The sequence below is a fragment of the Entelurus aequoreus genome, linkage group LG14 (assembly GCF_033978785.1).
Source record: "Entelurus aequoreus isolate RoL-2023_Sb linkage group LG14, RoL_Eaeq_v1.1, whole genome shotgun sequence".
Classification (NCBI taxonomy): domain Eukaryota; kingdom Metazoa; phylum Chordata; class Actinopteri; order Syngnathiformes; family Syngnathidae; genus Entelurus; species Entelurus aequoreus.
In genome coordinates, this window is record NC_084744.1 from 58,549,256 (window position 1) to 58,569,379 (window position 20,124).

Sequence of the window (20,124 nt, forward strand, 5' to 3'; positions counted from 1 at the left end):
AATTTTTTTAATGATTTATTTGTATGTTACTGGGGTTCATATCATAAGTATTTGCACACATGAGAATCAGCAAGAATTACGGCGCTCAAAGAGCTGTCAGTCTACCTTTAAAAAAAGGCCACCTTTACACCACAACTAAACACCCACCCACCATCCCTTTGAGCTCATTGAAGTCACCTGTGCAGCCCACAGTCAGTCAAGGTCCAACTGCTACCATGGGCAAGACCAAAGAGCTGTCAAAAGAGCTCCGCAAAGCTGGAAAAGGCTATGGGACAATTGGGAAGCAGCTTGGTGAGAATAAATCAACTGTTGCAACAATTGTTAGAAAATGGAAGAGGCTAAACGTGACTGCTAATCTACCTCGGAATGGGGCTCCATGTAAGATCTCTCCTCCTGGGGCATCACTCATGATAAGAAAAGTGAGGAATCAGCCAAGAACGACACGGCAGGAGCTGGTGAATGACCTGAAGAGAGCTGGGACCACTGTTTCCAAGGCTACTATCAGTAGAAGACTACGGCGTAGTGCTTTAAAATCATGCATGTCAGCCCATGTCTGAAGTTTGCCAATGGCCATCTGGATGATCCAGAGGAGTCATGGGAGAAAGTCATGTGGTCGGATGAGACCAAAATAGAACTTTTTGGTATAAACTCCACCCGTCGGGTTTGGAGGAAAAAGAAGGATGAAGAACACCATCCCTACAGTGAAGCATGGGGGTGGTAGCATCATGCTTTGGGGGTGCTTTTCAGCAAAGGGGACAGGACGACTGCACTGTATTAAGGAGAGGATGAATGGGACCATGTATTGTGAGGTTTTGGCCAAAAACCTCCTTCCCTCAGTCAGAGCATTGAAGATGGGTGGTGGCTAGGTCTTCCAACATGAAGCACACAGCCAAGATAACCAAGGAGTGGCTCCATACCAAGCATATCAAGGTTCTGGAGTGGCCTAGCCAGTCTTCACACCTAAATACTATAGAAAATCTTTGGAGGGAGCTGAAACTTCGTGTTGCTCGGCGACAGCACCAAAACCTGACAGATCTCGAGAAGATTTGTGTGGAGGAGTGGGCCAAAATCCCTGTTGCCGTGTGTGTGCAAACCTGCTGAAGAACTATAGGAAACGTTTGACCTTTGTAATTGCATTCTGCACTAAATATTAATTTAGTGCACTAATTTGTCCACATTCAACACATTTCCAGGAATTCCCGTTTTTTGGTAACCTATTTCCACCGTTAAGTTCGACTACTCCTTTCACATTTTTCAACCCATTTCAACCGTTCCACTGTCAAAACACTCCACATGTTCAGGACAAAAACCAAGTTGGTTAAGAAATTAGAAAAATTCCCGAAATTCCAGGAATTTCTCAATTAAAAACTGTTACTAATTCAACATTTCTTGACCGATTTTAAACAATTCCAACACCAACCAATTCAGCTTATTCAGGACATTCATGCTCCTCGTCTTTAAAAAAAAAAATCTCGCTTTTCCCCAAATTTCCAGGAAGTTCCCATTGAAATGAAAGGGACATTTCTCCAAGTTGCGCAATTCCCACATTTTTCGACCTATTCAAACCATTGCAACATTAACACATTCCACTCACCCTGCACATTCAAACTAACACTTTCCCAAGTTCCAAACCAAATTCCGGTTCCCCTGGAAATTCAAACTCTTCAACATTCAAACCATTCCACCTTAAAGACATTCCACTCATCCTGGACATTCAAACTAACACTTTCCCAAGTTCCAAACCAAATTCCGGTTTCCCTGGAAATTCAAACTCTTCAACATTCAACACATTCAACTCATCCTGGACATTCATACTACCATTAGTCCACATTCAACACATTTCCACAAATGCCCGTTTTTTGGTAACCTATTTCCACCCTTAAGTTCGACTACTCCTTTCACATTTTTCAACCCATTTCAACCGTTCCACCGTCAAAACACTCCTCATATTCAGGAAAAAAAACAAGTTGATTAAGAAATTAGAAAATTCCCGGTTTTCCCGAAATTCCAGGAATTTCTCAATTAAAAACTGTTACTAATTCAACATTTCTTGACCGATTTAAACAATTCCAACACAAACCAATTCAGCTCATTCAGGACATTCATGGTCCTAGTCATTTTTTTTTAAATCCCCGCTTTTCCCAAAATTCCAGGAAGTTCCCATTGAAATGAATGGTACATTTTTCCAAGTTGCGCAATTCCCACATTTTTCGACCTATTCAAACCATTGCAACATCAACACATTCCACTCACCCTGCACATTCAAACTAACACTTTCCCAAGTTCCAAACCAAATTCCGGTTTCCCTGGAAATTCTAACTCTTCAACATTCAACACATTCAACTCATCCTGGACATTCATACTACCATTAGTCCACATTCAACACATTTCCACAAATTCCCGTTTTTTGGTAACCTATTTCCACCCTTAAGTTCAACTACTCCTTTCACATTTTTCAACCCATTTCAACCGTTCCACCGTCAAAACACTCCTCATATTCAGGAAAAAAAACAAGTTGATTAAGAAATTAGAAAATTCCCGGTTTTCCCGAAATTCCAGGAATTTCTCAATTAAAAACTGTTACTAATTCAACATTTCTTGACCGATTTAAACAATTCCAACACAAACCAATTCAGCTCATTCAGGACATTCATGGTCCTAGTCATTTTTTTTAAATCCCCGCTTTTCCCAAAATTCCAGGAAGTTCCCATTGAAATGAATGGTACATTTTTCCAAGTTGCGCAATTCCCACATTTTTCGACCTATTCAAACCATTGCAACATCAACACATTCCACTCATCCTGGACATTCAAACTAACACTTTCCCAAGTTCCAAACCAAATTCCGGTTTCCCTGGAAATTCAAACTCTTCAACATTCAACACATTCAACTCATCCTGGACATTCAAACTACCATTTGTCCACATTCAACACATTTCCACGAATTCCCGTTTTTTGGTAACCTATTTCCACCCTTAAGTTCGACTACGCCTTTCACATTTTTCAACCCATTTCAACCATTCCACCGTCAAAACACTCATATTCAGGAAAAAAAACAAGTTGATTAAGAAATTAGAAAATTCCCGGTTTTCCCGAAATTCCAGGAATTTCTCAATTAAAAACTGTTACTAATTCAACATTTCTTGACCGATTTAAACAATTCCAACACAAACCAATTCAGCTCATTCAGGACAGTCATGGTCCTAGTCATTTTTTTTTAAATCCCCGCTTTTCCCAAAATTCCAGGAAGTTCCCATTGAAATGAATGGTACATTTTTCCAAGTTGCGCAATTCCCACATTTTTCGACCTATTCAAACCATTGCAACATCAACACATTCCACTCACCCTGCACATTCAAACTAACACTTTCCCAAGTTCCAAACCAAATTCCGGTTTCCCTGGAAATTCAAACTCTTCAACATTCAACACATTCAACTCATCCTGGACATTCAAACTACCATTTGTCCACATTCAACACATTTCCACGAATTCCCGTTTTTTGGTAACCTATTTCCACCCTTAAGTTCGACTACGCCTTTCACATTTTTCAACCCATTTCAAGCGTTCCACCATCAAAACACTCATATTCAGGAAAAAAACCAAGTTGATTAAGAAATTAGAAAATTCCCGGTTTTCCCAAAATTCCAGGAATTTCTCAATTAAAAACTGTTACTAATTCAACATTTCTTGACCGATTTAAACAATTCCAACACCAACCAATTCAGCTCATTCAGGACATTCATGGTCCTAGTCATTTTTTTTTTAAATCCCCGCTTTCCCCAAAATTCCAGGAAGTTCCCTTTGAAATGAATGGTACATTTTTCCAAGTTGCGCAATTCCCACATTTTTCGACCTATTCAAACCATTGCAACATCGACACATTCCACTCATCCTGGACATTCAAACTAACACTTTCCCAAGTTCCAAACCAAATTCCAGTTCCACTGGAAATTCAAACTCTTCAACATTCAAAGCATTTCAACATTCAAACCATTCCAACATTCAAACTATTTCAGCGTTTAAGCGATTTCAACATTTAAACCATTTCTACATTCATCCTACGTGTCAGTAGCATTTCAGTTCAGCATCAGCTCTTCAACATTCAAACCATTCCAACATTCAAACTATTCTTACATTCTTACTACATTCTGTCAGCCATGAATTGATTAATGTGGACCCCGACTTAAACAAGTTGAAAAACTTATTTGGGTGTTACCATTTAGTGGTCATTTGTACGGAGTATGTACTGTACTGTGCAATCTACTAATAAAAGTCTCAATCAATCAATCAATCAATCAATCAATCAATCAAAGCATTTCACTTCAACTTCAGCATTGGAGCATTCACACGCAATTCCTTCAGGAATTGCCTCCTCTAGTTAATAATGCAGGCAACTACAACCCTAGACTAACCCCCTCCACCCACCACATCCCACCTCCCCGGATTGTAATTAATCAAATGTAAATAATCGAATGTATATACTTGTTCTTACCAAGTCAGACCTACACTGTTTCAATGTCCATTTCTCAGATGATATAATTGTTGATGACTGAAGTACGCTGATATCAACCAAACCTAACCCCCTCCACATCCCACCCCCCGGATTGTAAATAATGTAAATAATTCAATGTGTATACTCTGATGATTAACTTATGTGATGACTGTATAATGCTGATAGTATATATTTATACCATGAATTGATTAACGTGGACCCCAACTTAAACAAGTTGAAAAACTTATTGGGGTGTTCCCATTTAGTGGTCAATTGTACGGAATATGTACTGAACTGTACAATCTACTAATAAAAGTTTCAATCAATCAATCAAAACCCCCGACTTAAACAAGTTGAAAAACTTATTGGGGTGTTACCATTTAGTGGTCAATTGTACGGAATATGTACTGTACTGTGCAATCTACTAATAAAAGTCTCAATCAATCAACAATGAAATCCAGAGGCAAATTCATACATTATTCGCTGTTACAAGCGGCCCTCTAATGGCAGCCATAACAATGACAACCAGTTTGACATCCCTGCTCGAGCCTGTGCAGTTATTTCACCAAATAATAAAAAAATGGGTATGAATCGAGAATTGCGTTGAGTTGAGAATCGATTCTGAATGGAATCGTCGCCCAAAGATTAAGCTGTTAGAAAGGGGTTTCTTTTGTTTTCTTTTACAAAGTGCAGATTGACTGTGTAGTTTGACTGTCATCAGCTGTATGTGTAACCTATAGTAACCTTTTTGATGTTATTCAAAAATGTTTGACCACCCTAACCCTAACCCTTGACCCTAACCCCTAACCCTAACCCTTAATGAAAAACATGGATTTTTCCTATAAGAAATCATGCAAATCAAATCAATCCATCCAACATTTTATAGAGATAAATTAGTGATGCAGGAAACCGTATCGCATTTAATTCCTTCGCAAGGTTAAGAGTGAACGATTGGAAATCAATCAAACATTTGAACTTTGATAGTGCTACTGCCGAAGGTTTGTGGTTAGCTTATTCCGGTTGTCTTCTTGTAAACATTACAAGGTGTGCTTTTAGTTTGAAAAAAAAAAAAAAAAAGTGTTGGATTGGACTCATCCTTGATGTTGTCTCCTGCGTCCGCAGGAAACATGTCTCTGTCCGGCTGGGTGTGTCTGATCACAGGCGCCTCCAGAGGGATCGGCAAGGGAATAGCCCTGCAGCTTTGCGAGGCGGGAGCAACCGTCTACATCACCGGACGCCAGGAGAAGACCCTTAAAGAAACAGCAGCACAGGTGAACGTTGTCAGACTAAACGCCAGGAAATGGCTATTTTACTTCCCGTTTGCCTTGTAGCAATGCCTCATTTGTTCTCTACTCAGGTTAGCGAGAGGGGGGGAAAGTGTGTGCCAGTCATCTGTGATTCCACCAGTGGTGAAGACATCGAGAAACTGTTCGCACGCATTCGAGGAGAGCAGAACAATAGACTGGACCTCCTGGTGAACAATGCTTACGCTGGAGTACAGGTTGGAATCCCCCTCTACTTAGGAGTGTTTTGAGATAAGAGCTAAGTTGATTGTTTAGCTTTGAGTTGCAAGCAAAAATCGGAGTTACAAGCATCATGTCACAGTGAACTAGTGTTGTCCCGATACCAATATTTTGGTACCGGTATTTCGATACTTTTCTAAACAAAGGGGACCACCAAAAATGGCATTATTTTAACAAAAAATCTTAGGGTACATTAAACATATGCCCAGTGTGAGATAAAGCTATAAGAAGGATGTGACGGGTCTGTTTACAAGTGCTGGATTATATTGGCCAAAATCTTGTCGTTGCAGGCGATATTTGACAACGAAGGGAAGAAATTCTGGGAGACGGAGCCATCTTTATGGGATACCATCAACAACACAGGCCTGAGGTACTAGGCATAAGTCGTGGCTGAGTATTTAGAAAATGATATCTTTCAGGGGTCATTAACTACTATCAGTAAGGGTGTAACGGTACGCAAAAATTTCGGTTCGGTACGTACCTCGGTTTAGAGGTCACGGTTCGGTTCATTTCCGGTACAGTATGAAAACAAGAAAATATACATTTTCTGGTTATTTATTTACCAAAATTTGTAAACAATGGCTTTATCCTTTTAACATAACAATAACATACATATACACACAGGGTCCATTGCCAGGGTTAATGCGGTCAACATATATCAAATAAAAACTAAATAAGATAAGGCTCAGAATTGGTTTCTTAACAAAACCTTTCTACAGATAAAGTGCAACATTTCCACATATAAAGTGCAACATTAAACTGCTTCAAGTTGTTGCTCAGATGAAATAAAATGACAAAACTTTTCTTCTACATACAAAAAGTGCAACATTAAACAGTTTCAAGTCAACTCAGCCTCAGATGAACTTTTCTTTCCCCCCCAGCCTTTAACCCTGGTGACTTTCACTCAATCTTCATGTTTTTTGCCAGAAAAATCAGTTTATCCACATTGTCTGCAGAAAGAGCAGACCTGCTTGCAGTTACAATGTCTCCAGCTGTGGAAAAAACCCTTTGGCTGGGCACGGAGGTAGCAGGTATGGCGAGGTAGTGCCTGGCTAACTTGGCAGTAAGAGGATACATGGGCTCATTGTTCTTCCACCATAGAAGTGGGTCAAAATCTAGTTTTTAATGCAATATGGACTTATATCTGCTGCTATAAAAACACCAATGGCATTTGTTATTGCTTTAGCCCTGCCTGACTCGCCGAGGAGAGGCTGCTTGAATGCGGTGTTTGCACCACGCTCGTATTTCTTTTCGTTGAAGCGATGTTATCCATTGTTGTGCCGCACCGCAAAACCGAAATGTTCCCAAACGGGAGATCTTAACGAGGCAGGAGGGTCTTCCAGCTCTGGCTTTTGCATGTTGTCGTAGCCCGCTCGCTGCTATCATGCCGTGTGTCGTGCCTCAGTGTGCATTGTTTACACAACGTGCGGTACGCTACTTAACAAGTCCGTGTGGAAACTCGTTCGGTACACCTCCGAACCGAACCGAATCCCCCGTACCGAAACGGTTCAATACAAATACATGTACCGTTACACCCTTAACTATCAGCTTTCAGTTTGTAAACCCTGTAAATAACAGAAGCCTTTCTCCATATCGACGGATGTTTACATGGACAAAACATGCATATTTGACTACTGTATTTACTTTCCAACAACACAGGCCTGAGGTACTAGGCATAAGTCGTGGCTGAGTATTTAGAAAATGATATCTTTCAGGGGTTATTAACTACTATCAGCTTTCAGTTTGTAAACCTGTAAATAACAGAAGCCTTTCTCCATATCGACGGATGTTTACATGGACAAAACATGCATATTTGACTACTGTATTTACTTTCCAACAACACAGGCCTGAGGTACTAGGCATAAGTCGTGGCTGAGTATTTAGAAAATGATATCTTTCAGGAGTTATTAACTACTATCAGCTTTCAGTTTGTAAACCTGTAAATAACAGAAGCCTTTCTCCATATCGACGGATGTTTATATGGACAAAACATGCATATTTGACTTCTGTATTTACTTTCCAACAACACAGGCCTGAGGTACTAGGCATAAGTCGTGGCTGAGTATTTAGAAAATGATATCTTTCAGGGGTTATTAACTACTATCAGCTTTCTGTTTGTAAACCTGTAAATAACAGAAGCCTTTCTCCATATCGACGGATGTTTACATGGACAAAACATGCATATTTGACTTCTGTGTTTACTTTCCCAACCTGGTAGGGGGCACTATTTCTTTGCCGTGCACGCAGCCCGCATGATGGTGGCTCAAGGCCGGGGTTTGATCGTCACCATTTCGTCAATGGGAGGGCTGCGGTATCTATTCAACGTGCCGTACGGCGTCGGGAAAGCGGCAGTACGTTCTCGTTTCACACACAGTTCGAGATTTATGCAACTGAACCTAAACCATTTTTTGGTTGTATTTTCCTACAGTGCGATCGCATGGCAATAGACATGGGTATTGAGCTGCGAAGTAGAGGAGTGGCATCTGTCAGTCTGTGGCCGGGACCGGTGAATACGGAGCTGATATCTCAGTTCATGGAGGATGGTGCACAACAGAACGTAGAATCCAAGGTACAGTAGACTCCTCTCCAGCGGAAGATTGGTATGTGTAGAATGTACGTCAACAAATTGTGGCTAATTTTTTTTTTTCTCTCTCGAGTATACTGACTTGTTTGCCAATGGAGAGACCACGGAATTCAGCGGCCTGTGTATTGTCAACCTTGCTAAAGGTAGGATTGTTATTATTCGTACAATAGACCTTGAAACAATTTCTGAGGGAAACTATGCCTACAGGTTTTTGACATCAAACTGTCCTCATGCATTTTATGATAGACTTTATTTCAGTTAGCATCAAAGAACTAATTCTTTGTACTGTAATTTTCAGAACATAAGGCACATTAAAGGGGTCATATTATGATTTTTTTTCTACATTTAAAACACGTCCTTCTACATAACATGTAATGTTGGTTCTTTGGTCAAAATGTTGCATAGATTATGTTTTACAGGCCATTTTCAAGCTGCTTTCTGACCTTTTATACACCAGTGTTTTTCAACCACAGTCTGGTGTGCCGTGGGAGATTACCGTATTTTTCGGACTATGAGTCGCAGTTTTTTTCATAGTTTGGCTGGGCTCCAGTGCGACTTATATATGTTTTTTTCCTTCTTTATTATGCATTTTCGGCAGGTGCGACTTATAGTCTGAAAAATACGGTATCTAATTTCACCTATTTGGGTTAAAAATATTTTTTGCAAACCAGTAGTTATAATCCGCAAATAATGTGCCGTTGTTGAGTGTCTGTACTGTCTGTAGATCGGCAGACTTACCACGTTATATACTCTTCCATATCAGTAGGTTGCAGCAGGTAGCTAATTGCTTTGTAGATGTCGGAAACAGCGGGAGGTAAAAAGGTATCTAATGCTTAAACCAAAAATAAACAAAAGGTGAGTGCCCCTAAGAAAAGGCATTGAAGCTTAGGGAGGGCTACGCAGGACGAAACTAAAACTGAACTGGCTACAAAGTCAACAAAAACAGAATGCTGGACGACAACAAAGACTTACTGTGGAGCAGAGACGGCGTCCACAAAGTACATCCGAACATGACATGACAATCAACAATGTCCCCACAAAGAAGGATAAAAACAACTGAAATATTCTTGATTGCTAAAACAAAGCAGGTGCGGGGAATAGCGGTCAAGGAAGACATAAAACTGCTACAGGAAAATACCAAAAAAAGAGAAAAAGCCACCAAAATAGGAGCGCAAGACAAGAACTAAAACACTACAAACAGGAAAACCGCAAACAAGTCCAAATAAGTCAGGGCGTTATGTGACAGGTGGTGACAGTACACCTACTTTGAGACAAGAGCTATAGTCATGCATGCTTGGTTATGCTTTAAATTCATATCCAACAATTGCGAAAACAACTTTTTTTTGTCAATATCGGCTGCTGAGTTTCATTTTTTTTATTGATTTCTGCTGGTGGTGTGCCTCCGCATTTTTTCAATGAAAAAAAATGTGCCTCTGCTCAAAAAAGGTTGAAAAACACTGCTCTACACAACATGCCGTTTTGTGGGCGGTCTTACTTACTTGGCTCCACTTCGACAGCGTTTTCTTCCCGCCGTCTTTGTTGTACCAGTAGTTTTTAGTGTTTCCGCAGCAAAAATGTGTTTCGCAATTTATCATCACCTGTATGTGTAGTAGGGTTGTACGATATACCGGTATTAGTATAGTACTGTAATACTAATGAATAATATTCGGTACTATACCGCCTCTACGAAATAGCGGTCCCCCACCCGTCCTCACGTCGTGTCATGCAGAGGAGCATGTTCGGCAGTGCACAGTCACGGAGTACTTACAAACAGACACAGTGTGTAGACAGAAAAGGGAGAACGGATGTATGATAAATAGTCTATCGTTATCAAAGTCAAGTCAAGATTGCACTACGTCCAATTAATAATTATAATGATGATCACCTTGCCTTTGAACACATTACACACATGTGAATGACGGGAATACTTAGTCAACGGCCATACATGTCACACTAAGGGTGGCCGTGTGAACAACGCCAACACTGTCATAAACATGTGCCATATAGTGAAACCACACTAAACAACAATGACAAACACATTTTGGGAGAATATTTGCACCGCAACACAACATAAACACTACAGAACAAATTCCCGGAATTCCCTGCAGCACCAACTCTTCCGAGACGCTGCAATACAAACAAACGCCATTGGTGGATCTACACCTGACATCCACTGTAATGATACCAAGTACAAGAGCGTATGTAGTTGATACTACTATGATTAGATCGATATTTTTTGCTATCATAACACCTTCTTTAGTTTGAAAAAATATCAATCAATCAATCAATCAATGTTTATTTATATAGCCCTAAATCACAAGTGTCTCAAAGGGCTGCACAAGCCACAACGACATCCTCGGTTCAGAACCAACATCAGAGCAAGGAAAAACTCAACCCAGTGGGATGATTAAAAAGTGGGATGATTAAAAAATATATATATTATGTTTATAAAGTCAGGAAATATGTACACATGAGGACTTTGAATATGACCAATGTATGATCCTGTAACGACTTGGTATCGGATTAATACCCAAATTTGTGGTATCATCCAAAACTAATGTAAAATATCTAAACGACAGAAGAATAAGTGATTATTACATTTTAACAGAAGTGTAGATAGAACATGTTAAAAGAGAAAGTAAGCAGATATTAACAGTAAATGAACAAGTAGTATTTAATTCATTTTCTACCACTTGTCCGTAATAATGTTGACAAAATAATAGGTAGATAAGTGACACAATATGTTACTGCATATGTCAGCAGACTAATTAGGAGCCTTTGTTTGTTTACTTACTATTAAAAGACATGTTGTCTAGTATGTTCACTATTTTATTTAAGGACTCAATTACAATAATAAACATGTTTAATGTACCCTAAGATTTTTTTTGTTAAAATAAAACCATTTTTTGTAGTCCCCTTTATTTACAAACCCCGTTTCCATATGAGTTGGGAAATTGTTTTAGATGTAAATATAAACGGAATACAATGATTTGCAGTTTCATTTGCACTCTGGGAACGCCTACAGAAACCAACATTTTGCAGACAGACTAAAAAAAAACGGGTAATAAACGTGACTGGCGCAAAATTTAGACCAAAGCAAGATCTAGACCACAAGGAAGTGGTTTAAATGTAGATTAAGATAATCATAGGTTCTCTTGTTTTTGACCAAGTCGGAGGAGGTTGACTCGGTCATGTTTCAATGTTGTCCATTTATAAACTGCCGACTATTTCAGTGAGTTTGTCATTTCTCATTCTGTTTTACAAGATAAAAACCTGATGTCGCTGACTGGGAAAATTCTAATGACCTGCGACCTGGCCAGGCGCTATGGGATCCAAGATGTCGACGGTAAATCCACTTTGGAATAAAACAACTTGAAAAAAAAAAGCATGTTGACCACCTGCTCTGTTTCATGGTCTGCTTTTTTTTTTCCCAGGGCGCAGCATCACCGACTTCACCTCCCTAAAGTTCCTATTGACACAAGTCCCATATGTCTCCTGGCTCTCATCTTTGGTCCCTTCGTTCATAAGAATGCCACGCTTTTTGCTCCCCTTGGCCAGCAACCACTTTTAAACACTTGCACCATCAGCATGAACACACTCCCGGTAGAATATGAAAGTAACAACTGCAGTCGCTCACAAAAGTGAGTGGACACTTTAAACATTCCAGCAACCATTAAATTGGATCTTCTCAAAGGACATTTCTTCTGCTTTATTCATTAATGTGTATTTGGAATGTTTTAGCTAAAAAAAAAACATGGCTGCAGTCAAAAAATATAACAACTATTCAAATGTAATAGCCATATAAAAACACTGCTATCTCAAGATATGCAAAAGTACACTCGCGGTCAAAAGTGTACGTACACTTGTAAAGAACATCATGTCATGGCTGTCTTGAGTTTACAATCATTTCTACAACTCTTATTTTTTGTGATAGAGTGATTGGAGCACATACTTGTTGGTCACAAAAAACATTAATGAAGTTTGCTTCTTTTATGAATTTATTATGGGTCTACTGAAAATGTGACTTGGTCAAAAGTATACATACAGCAATGTTAATATTTGCTTACATGTCCCTTGGCAAGTTTCACTGCAATAAGGCGCTTTTGGTAGCCATCCACAAGCTTCTGCTTGAATTTTTGACCACTCCTCTTGACAAAATTGGTGCAGTTCAGCTAAATGTGTTGGTTTTCTGACATGGACTTGTTCCGCTCCAAACAGGCTAACCTCCTCCAACCTCCATGGACAAAGCTACGAACTATGGGAGACCGGGCTTTCTGCTCCGCTGCTCCCAGACTGTGGAACGCTCTCCCTGACCACCTGAGGGCACCTCAGACTGTGGATGCTTTTAAAAAAGGCTTAAAAACCCATCTTTTTAAAAAAAGCCTTTTTATAGATTTTTATAGATATGCATGCTGGTTCTAGCTTTTGGGCTGTTTCTGGTATTATATTTTATTTGTTTTTATTATCTTTTATTATTATTATTATTATTATTACTATTATTTTTTTTACACTGTGGCACTTTGAGGTTGTTTGCTCAATGTAAAGTGCTTTTTACAAAAAAAATCTATTATTATTATTATTATTATTACTGTTGTTTCTTCAGCATTGTCCACACGTTTAAGTCAGGAATTTGGGAAAGCCAGGAAGTTCCCATTGAAAAACCTTCATTCTAGCCTGATTTAGCCATTCCTTTACCACTTTTGACGTGTGTTTGGGGTCATTGTCCTGTTGTTCTGACCACAGAACTTTCCTCCAGAAGGTCTTATCTTTGTTCATGTGATGTCAGATGAAACAAAAATGGAGCTGTTTGGCCACAATACCCAGCAATATGTTTGGAGGAGAAAATGTGAGGCCTTTAATCACAGGAACACCATGCCTACCGTCAAGCATGGTGGTGGTAGTATTATGCTCTGGGCCTGTTTTGCTGCCAATGGAACTGGTGCTTTACAGAGAGTAAATGGGACAATGAAAAAGGAGGATTACCTCCAAATTCTTCAGGACAAGCTAAAATCATCAGCCCGGAGGTTGGGTCTTGGGCACAGTTGGGTGTTCCAACAGGACAATGACCACAAACACACCTCAAAAGTGGTAAAGGAATGGCTAAATCAGGCTAGAATTACGTTTTTTAGAATGGCCTTCCCAAAATCCTGACTTAAACGTGTGGACAATGCTGAAGAAACAAGTCCATGTCAGGAAAACCAACACATTTAGCTGAACTGCACCAATTTTGTCAAGAGGACTGGTCAAAAATTCAAGCAGAAGCTTGTGGATGGCTACCAAAAGCGCCTTATTGCAGTGAAACTTGCCAAGGGACATGTAAGCAAATATTAACATTGCCGTATGTATACTTTTGACCAAGTCACATTTTTAGTAGACCCATAATAAATTCATAAAAGAAGCAAACTTCATGAATGTTTTTTTGTGACCAGCAAGTATGTGCTCCAATCACTCTATCACAACAAAATAAGAGTTGTAGAAAGTATTGGAAACTCAAGACAGTCATGACATTATGTTCTTTACAAGGGTATGTAAACTTTTAAACACGACTGCATGTAGTGTACAATTTGCTACCAAACCTAAATGAGGAAATGCAAAGCCAACTTTGTACGCAAAAAATAAACAACATTTACAGTAATAGCATCTCATCTTTTTCTACGTGGATGCTATAGAAAATGTGTTTTCTGCTAAATTGAATGTTTCATGTCCAATTGTGAAGGGTTCCTGTTTATTCAAAGAATTCTCCAATAACGGATGGTCTTAATTGTTGCACTTGGCAAATGGTGTTTATATATGACAGAGCATTCTCGTAGCATATGCGGTGCTTTAAATGCTCATGATCAAATGAAAGATTCATTTTGTCATTTGTTGCAGTGACTTTTTTTGTGCATTAACTAAATGTATATTCATAATGTTTTTGAAAAATATGAAGTTATGCTCAGTCTTTATATGACGCGTAAGTGCAGTCAACAATTACCTATAATTTTTACATTTAAAAAATGCAATATACAAAATCACGGCTCTGTTATAACACATTATTGCTATTTTGCATATGCTTCTTATCAAATAAAAGGTTGTTCTGATCCATGTGATTTCTTTCTTTCTCTTACTTAATTTGACAGTAGTGTAATAATTTATGTAAGCATTAATATTAATGGCAGCCATCATTACCTGACATGTAGCCCACGTCACCAATGACTGTAGAAAAGTGTATGCTTTCTTCAGGCCGCCGTCTTCATAAATCAATTTTTTTTTTTTGTTTGTTATTTTTTTGTCCTTTCCAGTTCCTCAGGCACATCATATAGTTGATGTAGATGCCCATATCGGCTGTACAAATTTACTTGACAAAAGAGAAGTGTGGGATACTTCTCTTGTTGCCTTATTTGTATTTGACTTTATTAAATGTATTTATATTATCATTTGGTGCAGCCGGGCCGGAGCAGGAGGGGATAGAAAGAGGAAGACAGAGGGGGAAATTGCGGGGACAAGAGGGGGATAAGACAGAGCGACAACAACAGAACAACATCAGCTATACAAACACCAATAGAAATAGCACTATTGATAATGAATAATAACAATAATTACCTCTATTATCAACAATACAGTTGTTCAAATGCAACAATACATATATGTAATGATAACTTGAAATACGAAAGAAAGCAGATAAATGGAGGGGAAGAAAGAGAAACCAAGTATATTAACCTTGTATATTGTTAAAGTAACAATAGGTTAAGCTTTGTCAGTGTACCCTGTGTTGCCCAGTTTCCCCGGTTTTCTGACATGGACTTGTTTCTTCAACATTGTCCACACGTTTAAGTCAGGACTTTGGGAAGGCCATTCTAAAACTTTAATTCTAGCCTGATTTAGCCATTCCTTTACCACTTTTGACGTGTGTTTTGGGGTCATTGTCCTGTCGGAACACCCAACTGCGCCCAAGACCCAACCTCCGGGCTGATGATTTTAGCTTGTCCTGAAGAATTTGGGAGGTAATCCTCCTTTTTTTTCCATTGTCCCATTTACTCTCTGTAAAGCACCAGTTCCATTGGCAGCAAAACAGGCCAGGAGCATCATACTATCACCATCATACTTGACGGTAGGCATGGTGTTCCTGGGATTAAAGGCCTCACCTTTTCTCCTCCAAACATATTGCTGGGTATTGTGGCCAAACAGCTCCATTTTTGTTTCATCTAAAATCACATGGACAAAGATAAGACCTTCTGTAGGAAAGTTCTGTGGTCTGTAGAAATTATTGGAAACTCAAGACAGCCATGACATTATGTTCTTTACAAGTGTATGCAAACTTTTGACCACGACTGTATGTACTGATTAGTAGTTTTCTTAAGGAACATAAACTAGATGAATAAATATGTCTCTTCATATCATGTCAGAGTTTTGGAATCGAACAAGGAAGCATCGTAAACATCTAACTAAAAATTAAAGAAAAACATTAACTTGACATCATTAAAGCATCTGCAGTCACATAATTATAGATGACAGCAAAATACTTGGTTTGGAACAGAGGAGCAACTTCAAATGATAATATTACGCCTATATAAAAAAAAGGATTGCATAGCATTCAAATATGTAGTTACCCATGCAATAATAAGTTCAACAAAGTCCATCATATTCAGCTATTTTGTGATGATATATAGCCTGTGTATTTCCCTCTAAAACGTTTAATACGCTGACATCTGCATCGCAGGAGGTAAATAATCAGCCATGTGGAATGCCTTCCCACTGAGTCAAACATGGACGTGCCTCTCGGTCACGTGGTTGCACCGCAGCAATCAGGCATATTGCACTATTTGAGTGATTCCCTACCACTGTGCCATGCCACAAGAAGTTGGGTAAATGCCCTCTTTCCTTGCATGAGGGGTATACACACCTTTGCACGCAGGGTTGCATGAAGAAAAATTAAAGGATGCGGCAAGCCCATTTTCTAACGTCGGTCAATATTTGCTGTATCCAAACCAAACTTTGACATTTCAACTTTGTGCTACAGGTTACAAAAGAAAATGTTGCGATAATTTATCTCATTAGCAATTCATTATTCTTTTTTACATTAAAATATGCTGATGGGCAATTTAAAAAAACACAACTACTTAGTATAGTATAGCACAGACCTGGGAAAATTAAGTTAAAGTACCACTCATAGTCACACACACACTAGGTGTGGTGAAATTACCCTCTGCATTTGACCCATCCCCTTGTTACACCCCCTGGGAGGTGAGGGGAGCAGTGAGCAGCACTTTTACCGAGATCGGTAGGTCGTGAGTTCAAACCCCGGCCGAGTCATACCAAAGACTATAAAAATGGGAGCCATTCCCTCCCTGCTTGACACTCAGCATCAAGGGTTGGAATTGGGGGTTAAATCACTAAAAATGATTCCCGGGCGCGGCCACCACTGCTGCTCACTGCTCCCCTCACCTCCCAGGGGGTGATCAAGAATAATTTCGCCACACCTAGCGTGTGTGTGTGTGACAATCATGGGTACTTTAAATTTAACTAATCAATCAATCAATGTTTACTTATATAGCCCTAAATCACGAGTGTCTCAAAGGGCTGCACAACCCAAAACGACATCCTCAGCTTAGATCCCACATCAGGGCAAGGAAAAACTCAACCCAATGGAACAATGAGAAACCTTGGAGAGGACCGCAGATGTGGGGACCCCCCCTAGGGCGACCGGTGCAATGGACATCGAGTGGATCTAGCATAATATTGTGAGAGTCCAGTCCATAATGGATCTAACATAATAGTGAGAGAGTCCAGTCCATAGTGGATCTAACATAATAGTGAGAGTCCAGTCCATAGTGGATCTAACACAACAGTTAGAGTACAGTCCATAGTGGATCTAACATAATAGTGTGAGAGTCCAGTCCATAGTGGATCTAACATAATAGTGAGAGTCCAGTCCATAATGGATCTAACATAATAGTGTGAGTCCAGTCCATAGTGGATACATAATAGTGAGAGTCCAGTCCATAGTGGATCTAACATAATATTGTGAGAGTCCAGTCCATAGTGGATCTAACATAATAGTGAGAGTCCAGTCCATAGTGGATCTAACATAATAGTGAGAGTCCAGTCCGTAGTGGATCTAACATAATAGTGAGAGTCCAGTCCGTAGTGGATCTAACATAATAGTGAGAGTCCAGTCCATAGTGGATCTAACATAATAGTGAGAGTCCAGTCCATAGTGGATCTAACATAATAGTGAGAGTCCAGTCCATAGTGGATCTAACATAATAGTGAGAGAGTCCAGTCCATAGTGGATCTAACATAATAGTGAGAGTCCAGTCCATAGTGGATCTAACATAATAGTAAGAGTCCAGTCCATAGTGGATCTAACATAATAGTGAGAGAGTCCAGTCCATAGTGGATCTAACATAATAGTGAGAGTCCAGTCCATAGTGGATCTAACATAATAGTGAGAGTCCAGTCCATAGTGGATCTAACATAATAGTGAGAGTCCAGTCCATAGTGGATATAGCATAATATTGTGAGAGTCCAGTTCATAGTGGATCTAACATAATAGTGAGAGTCCAGTCCATAGTGGATCTAACATAATAGTGTGAGAGTCCAGTCCATAGTGGATCTAACATAATAGTGAGAGTCCAGTCCATAGTGGATCTAACATAATAGTGAGAGTCCAGTCCATAGTGGATCCAACATAATAGTGAGAGAGTCCAGTCCATAGTGGATCTAACATAATAGTGAGAGAGTCCAGTCCATAGTGGATCTAACATAATAGTGAGAGTCCAGTCCATAGTGGATCTAACATAATAGTGAGAGAGTCCAGTCCATAGTGGATCTAACATAATAGTGAGAGTCCAGTCCATAGTGGATCTAACATAATAGTGAGAGTCCAGTCCATAGTGGATATAGCATAATATTGTGAGAGTCCAGTCCATAGTGGATCTAACATAATAGTGAGAGTCCAGTCCATAGTGGAGCTAACATAATATTGTGAGAGTCCAGTCCATAGTGGATCTAACATAATAGTGTGAGAGTCCAGTCCATAGTGGATCTAACATAATAGCGAGAGTCCAGTCCATAGTGGATCTAACATAATAGTGAGAGAGTCCAGTCTATAGTGGATCTAACATAATAGTGAGAGTCCAGTCCATAGTGGATCTAACATAATAGTGTGAGAGTCCAGTCCATAGTGGATCTAACATAATAGTGTGAGAGTCCAGTCCATAGTGGATCTAACATAATAGTGAGAGTCCAGTCCATAGTGGATCTAACATAATAGTGAGAGTCCAGTCCATAGTGGATCTAACATAATAGTGAGAGTCCAGTCCATAGTGGATCTAACATAATAGTGAGAGTCCAGTCCATAGTGGATATAGCATAATATTGTGAGAGTCCAGTCCATAGTGGATCTAACATAATAGTGAGAGAGTCCAGTCCATAGTGGATCTAACATAATAGTGAGAGTCCAGTCCATAGTGGATCTAACACAACAGTTAGAGTACAGTCCATAGTGGATCTAACATAATAGTGTGAGAGTCCAGTCCATAGTGGATCTAACATAATAGTGAGAGTCCAGTCCATAATGGATCTAACATAATAGTGTGAGTCCAGTCCATAGTGGATACATAATAGTGAGAGTCCAGTCCATAGTGGATCTAACATAATATTGTGAGAGTCCAGTCCATAGTGGATCTAACATAATAGTGAGAGTCCAGTCCATAGTGGATCTAACATAATAGTGAGAGTCCAGTCCGTAGTGGATCTAACATAATAGTGAGAGTCCAGTCCGTAGTGGATCTAACATAATAGTGAGAGTCCAGTCCATAGTGGATCTAACATAATAGTGAGAGTCCAGTCCATAGTGGATCTAACATAATAGTGAGAGTCCAGTCCATAGTGGATCTAACATAATAGTGTGAGAGTCCAGTCCATAGTAGATCTAACATAATAGCGAGAGTCCAGTCCATAGTGGATCTAACATAATAGTGAGAGAGTCCAGTCTATAGTGGATCTAACATAATAGTGAGAGTCCAGTCCATAGTGGATCTAACATAATAGTGTGAGAGTCCAGTCCATAGTGGATCTAACATAATAGTGTGAGAGTCCAGTCCATAGTGGATCTAACATAATAGTGTGAGAGTCCAGTCCATAGTGGATCTAACATAATAGTGAGAGTCCAGTCCATAGTGGATCTAACATAATAGTGAGAGTCCAGTCCATAGTGGATATAGCATAATATTGTGAGAGTCCAGTCCATAGTGGATCTAACATAATAGTGAGAGTCCAGTCCATAGTGGATATAGCATAATATTGTGGGAGTCCAGTCCATAGTGGATCTAACATAATAGTGAGAGTCCAGTCCATAGTGGATCTAACATAATATTGTGAGAGTCCAGTCCATAGTGGATCTAACATAATAGTGTGAGAGTCCAGTCCATAGTAGATCTAACATAATAGCGAGAGTCCAGTCCATAGTGGATCTAACATAATAGTGAGAGAGTCCAGTCTATAGTGGATCTAACATAATAGTGAGAGTCCAGTCCATAGTG

At 39.5% G+C, this 20,124-nt stretch overlaps 2 protein-coding genes across 3 annotated transcripts in view; one reads left to right on the forward strand and one right to left on the reverse strand.

The window, feature by feature from the left end:
- The window catches only part of dhrs1 (dehydrogenase/reductase (SDR family) member 1), a 16,164-nt gene extending 3,590 nt beyond the window's left edge, over positions 1–12,574 (forward strand). Inside the window, exons 2-9 of one of the 2 annotated variants that reach the window (XM_062070353.1) lie at positions 5,615–5,763; positions 5,850–5,993; positions 6,306–6,385; positions 8,234–8,366; positions 8,444–8,584; positions 8,676–8,742; positions 11,865–11,945; positions 12,034–12,574. In XM_062070353.1, the coding sequence (XP_061926337.1) occupies positions 5,620–5,763; positions 5,850–5,993; positions 6,306–6,385; positions 8,234–8,366; positions 8,444–8,584; positions 8,676–8,742; positions 11,865–11,945; positions 12,034–12,170 (927 nt within the window). In that variant the 5' untranslated portion in view covers positions 5,615–5,619 and the 3' untranslated portion in view covers positions 12,171–12,574. Of the gene's footprint in view, positions 1–5,614; positions 5,764–5,849; positions 5,994–6,305; positions 6,386–8,233; positions 8,367–8,443; positions 8,585–8,672; positions 8,743–11,864; positions 11,946–12,033 lie in introns of both variants that reach the window. The other variant, XM_062070352.1, reaches the window with a different exon arrangement.
- LOC133665129 (RING finger protein 212B-like) overlaps positions 5,367–20,124 on the reverse strand; it is a 43,577-nt gene continuing 28,819 nt past the window's right edge. The window contains exon 13 of the mRNA XM_062070354.1: positions 5,367–5,742. Within this exon, the coding sequence (XP_061926338.1) occupies positions 5,715–5,742 (28 nt within the window). The 3' untranslated portion in view covers positions 5,367–5,714. The remainder of the gene's footprint in view (positions 5,743–20,124) is intronic.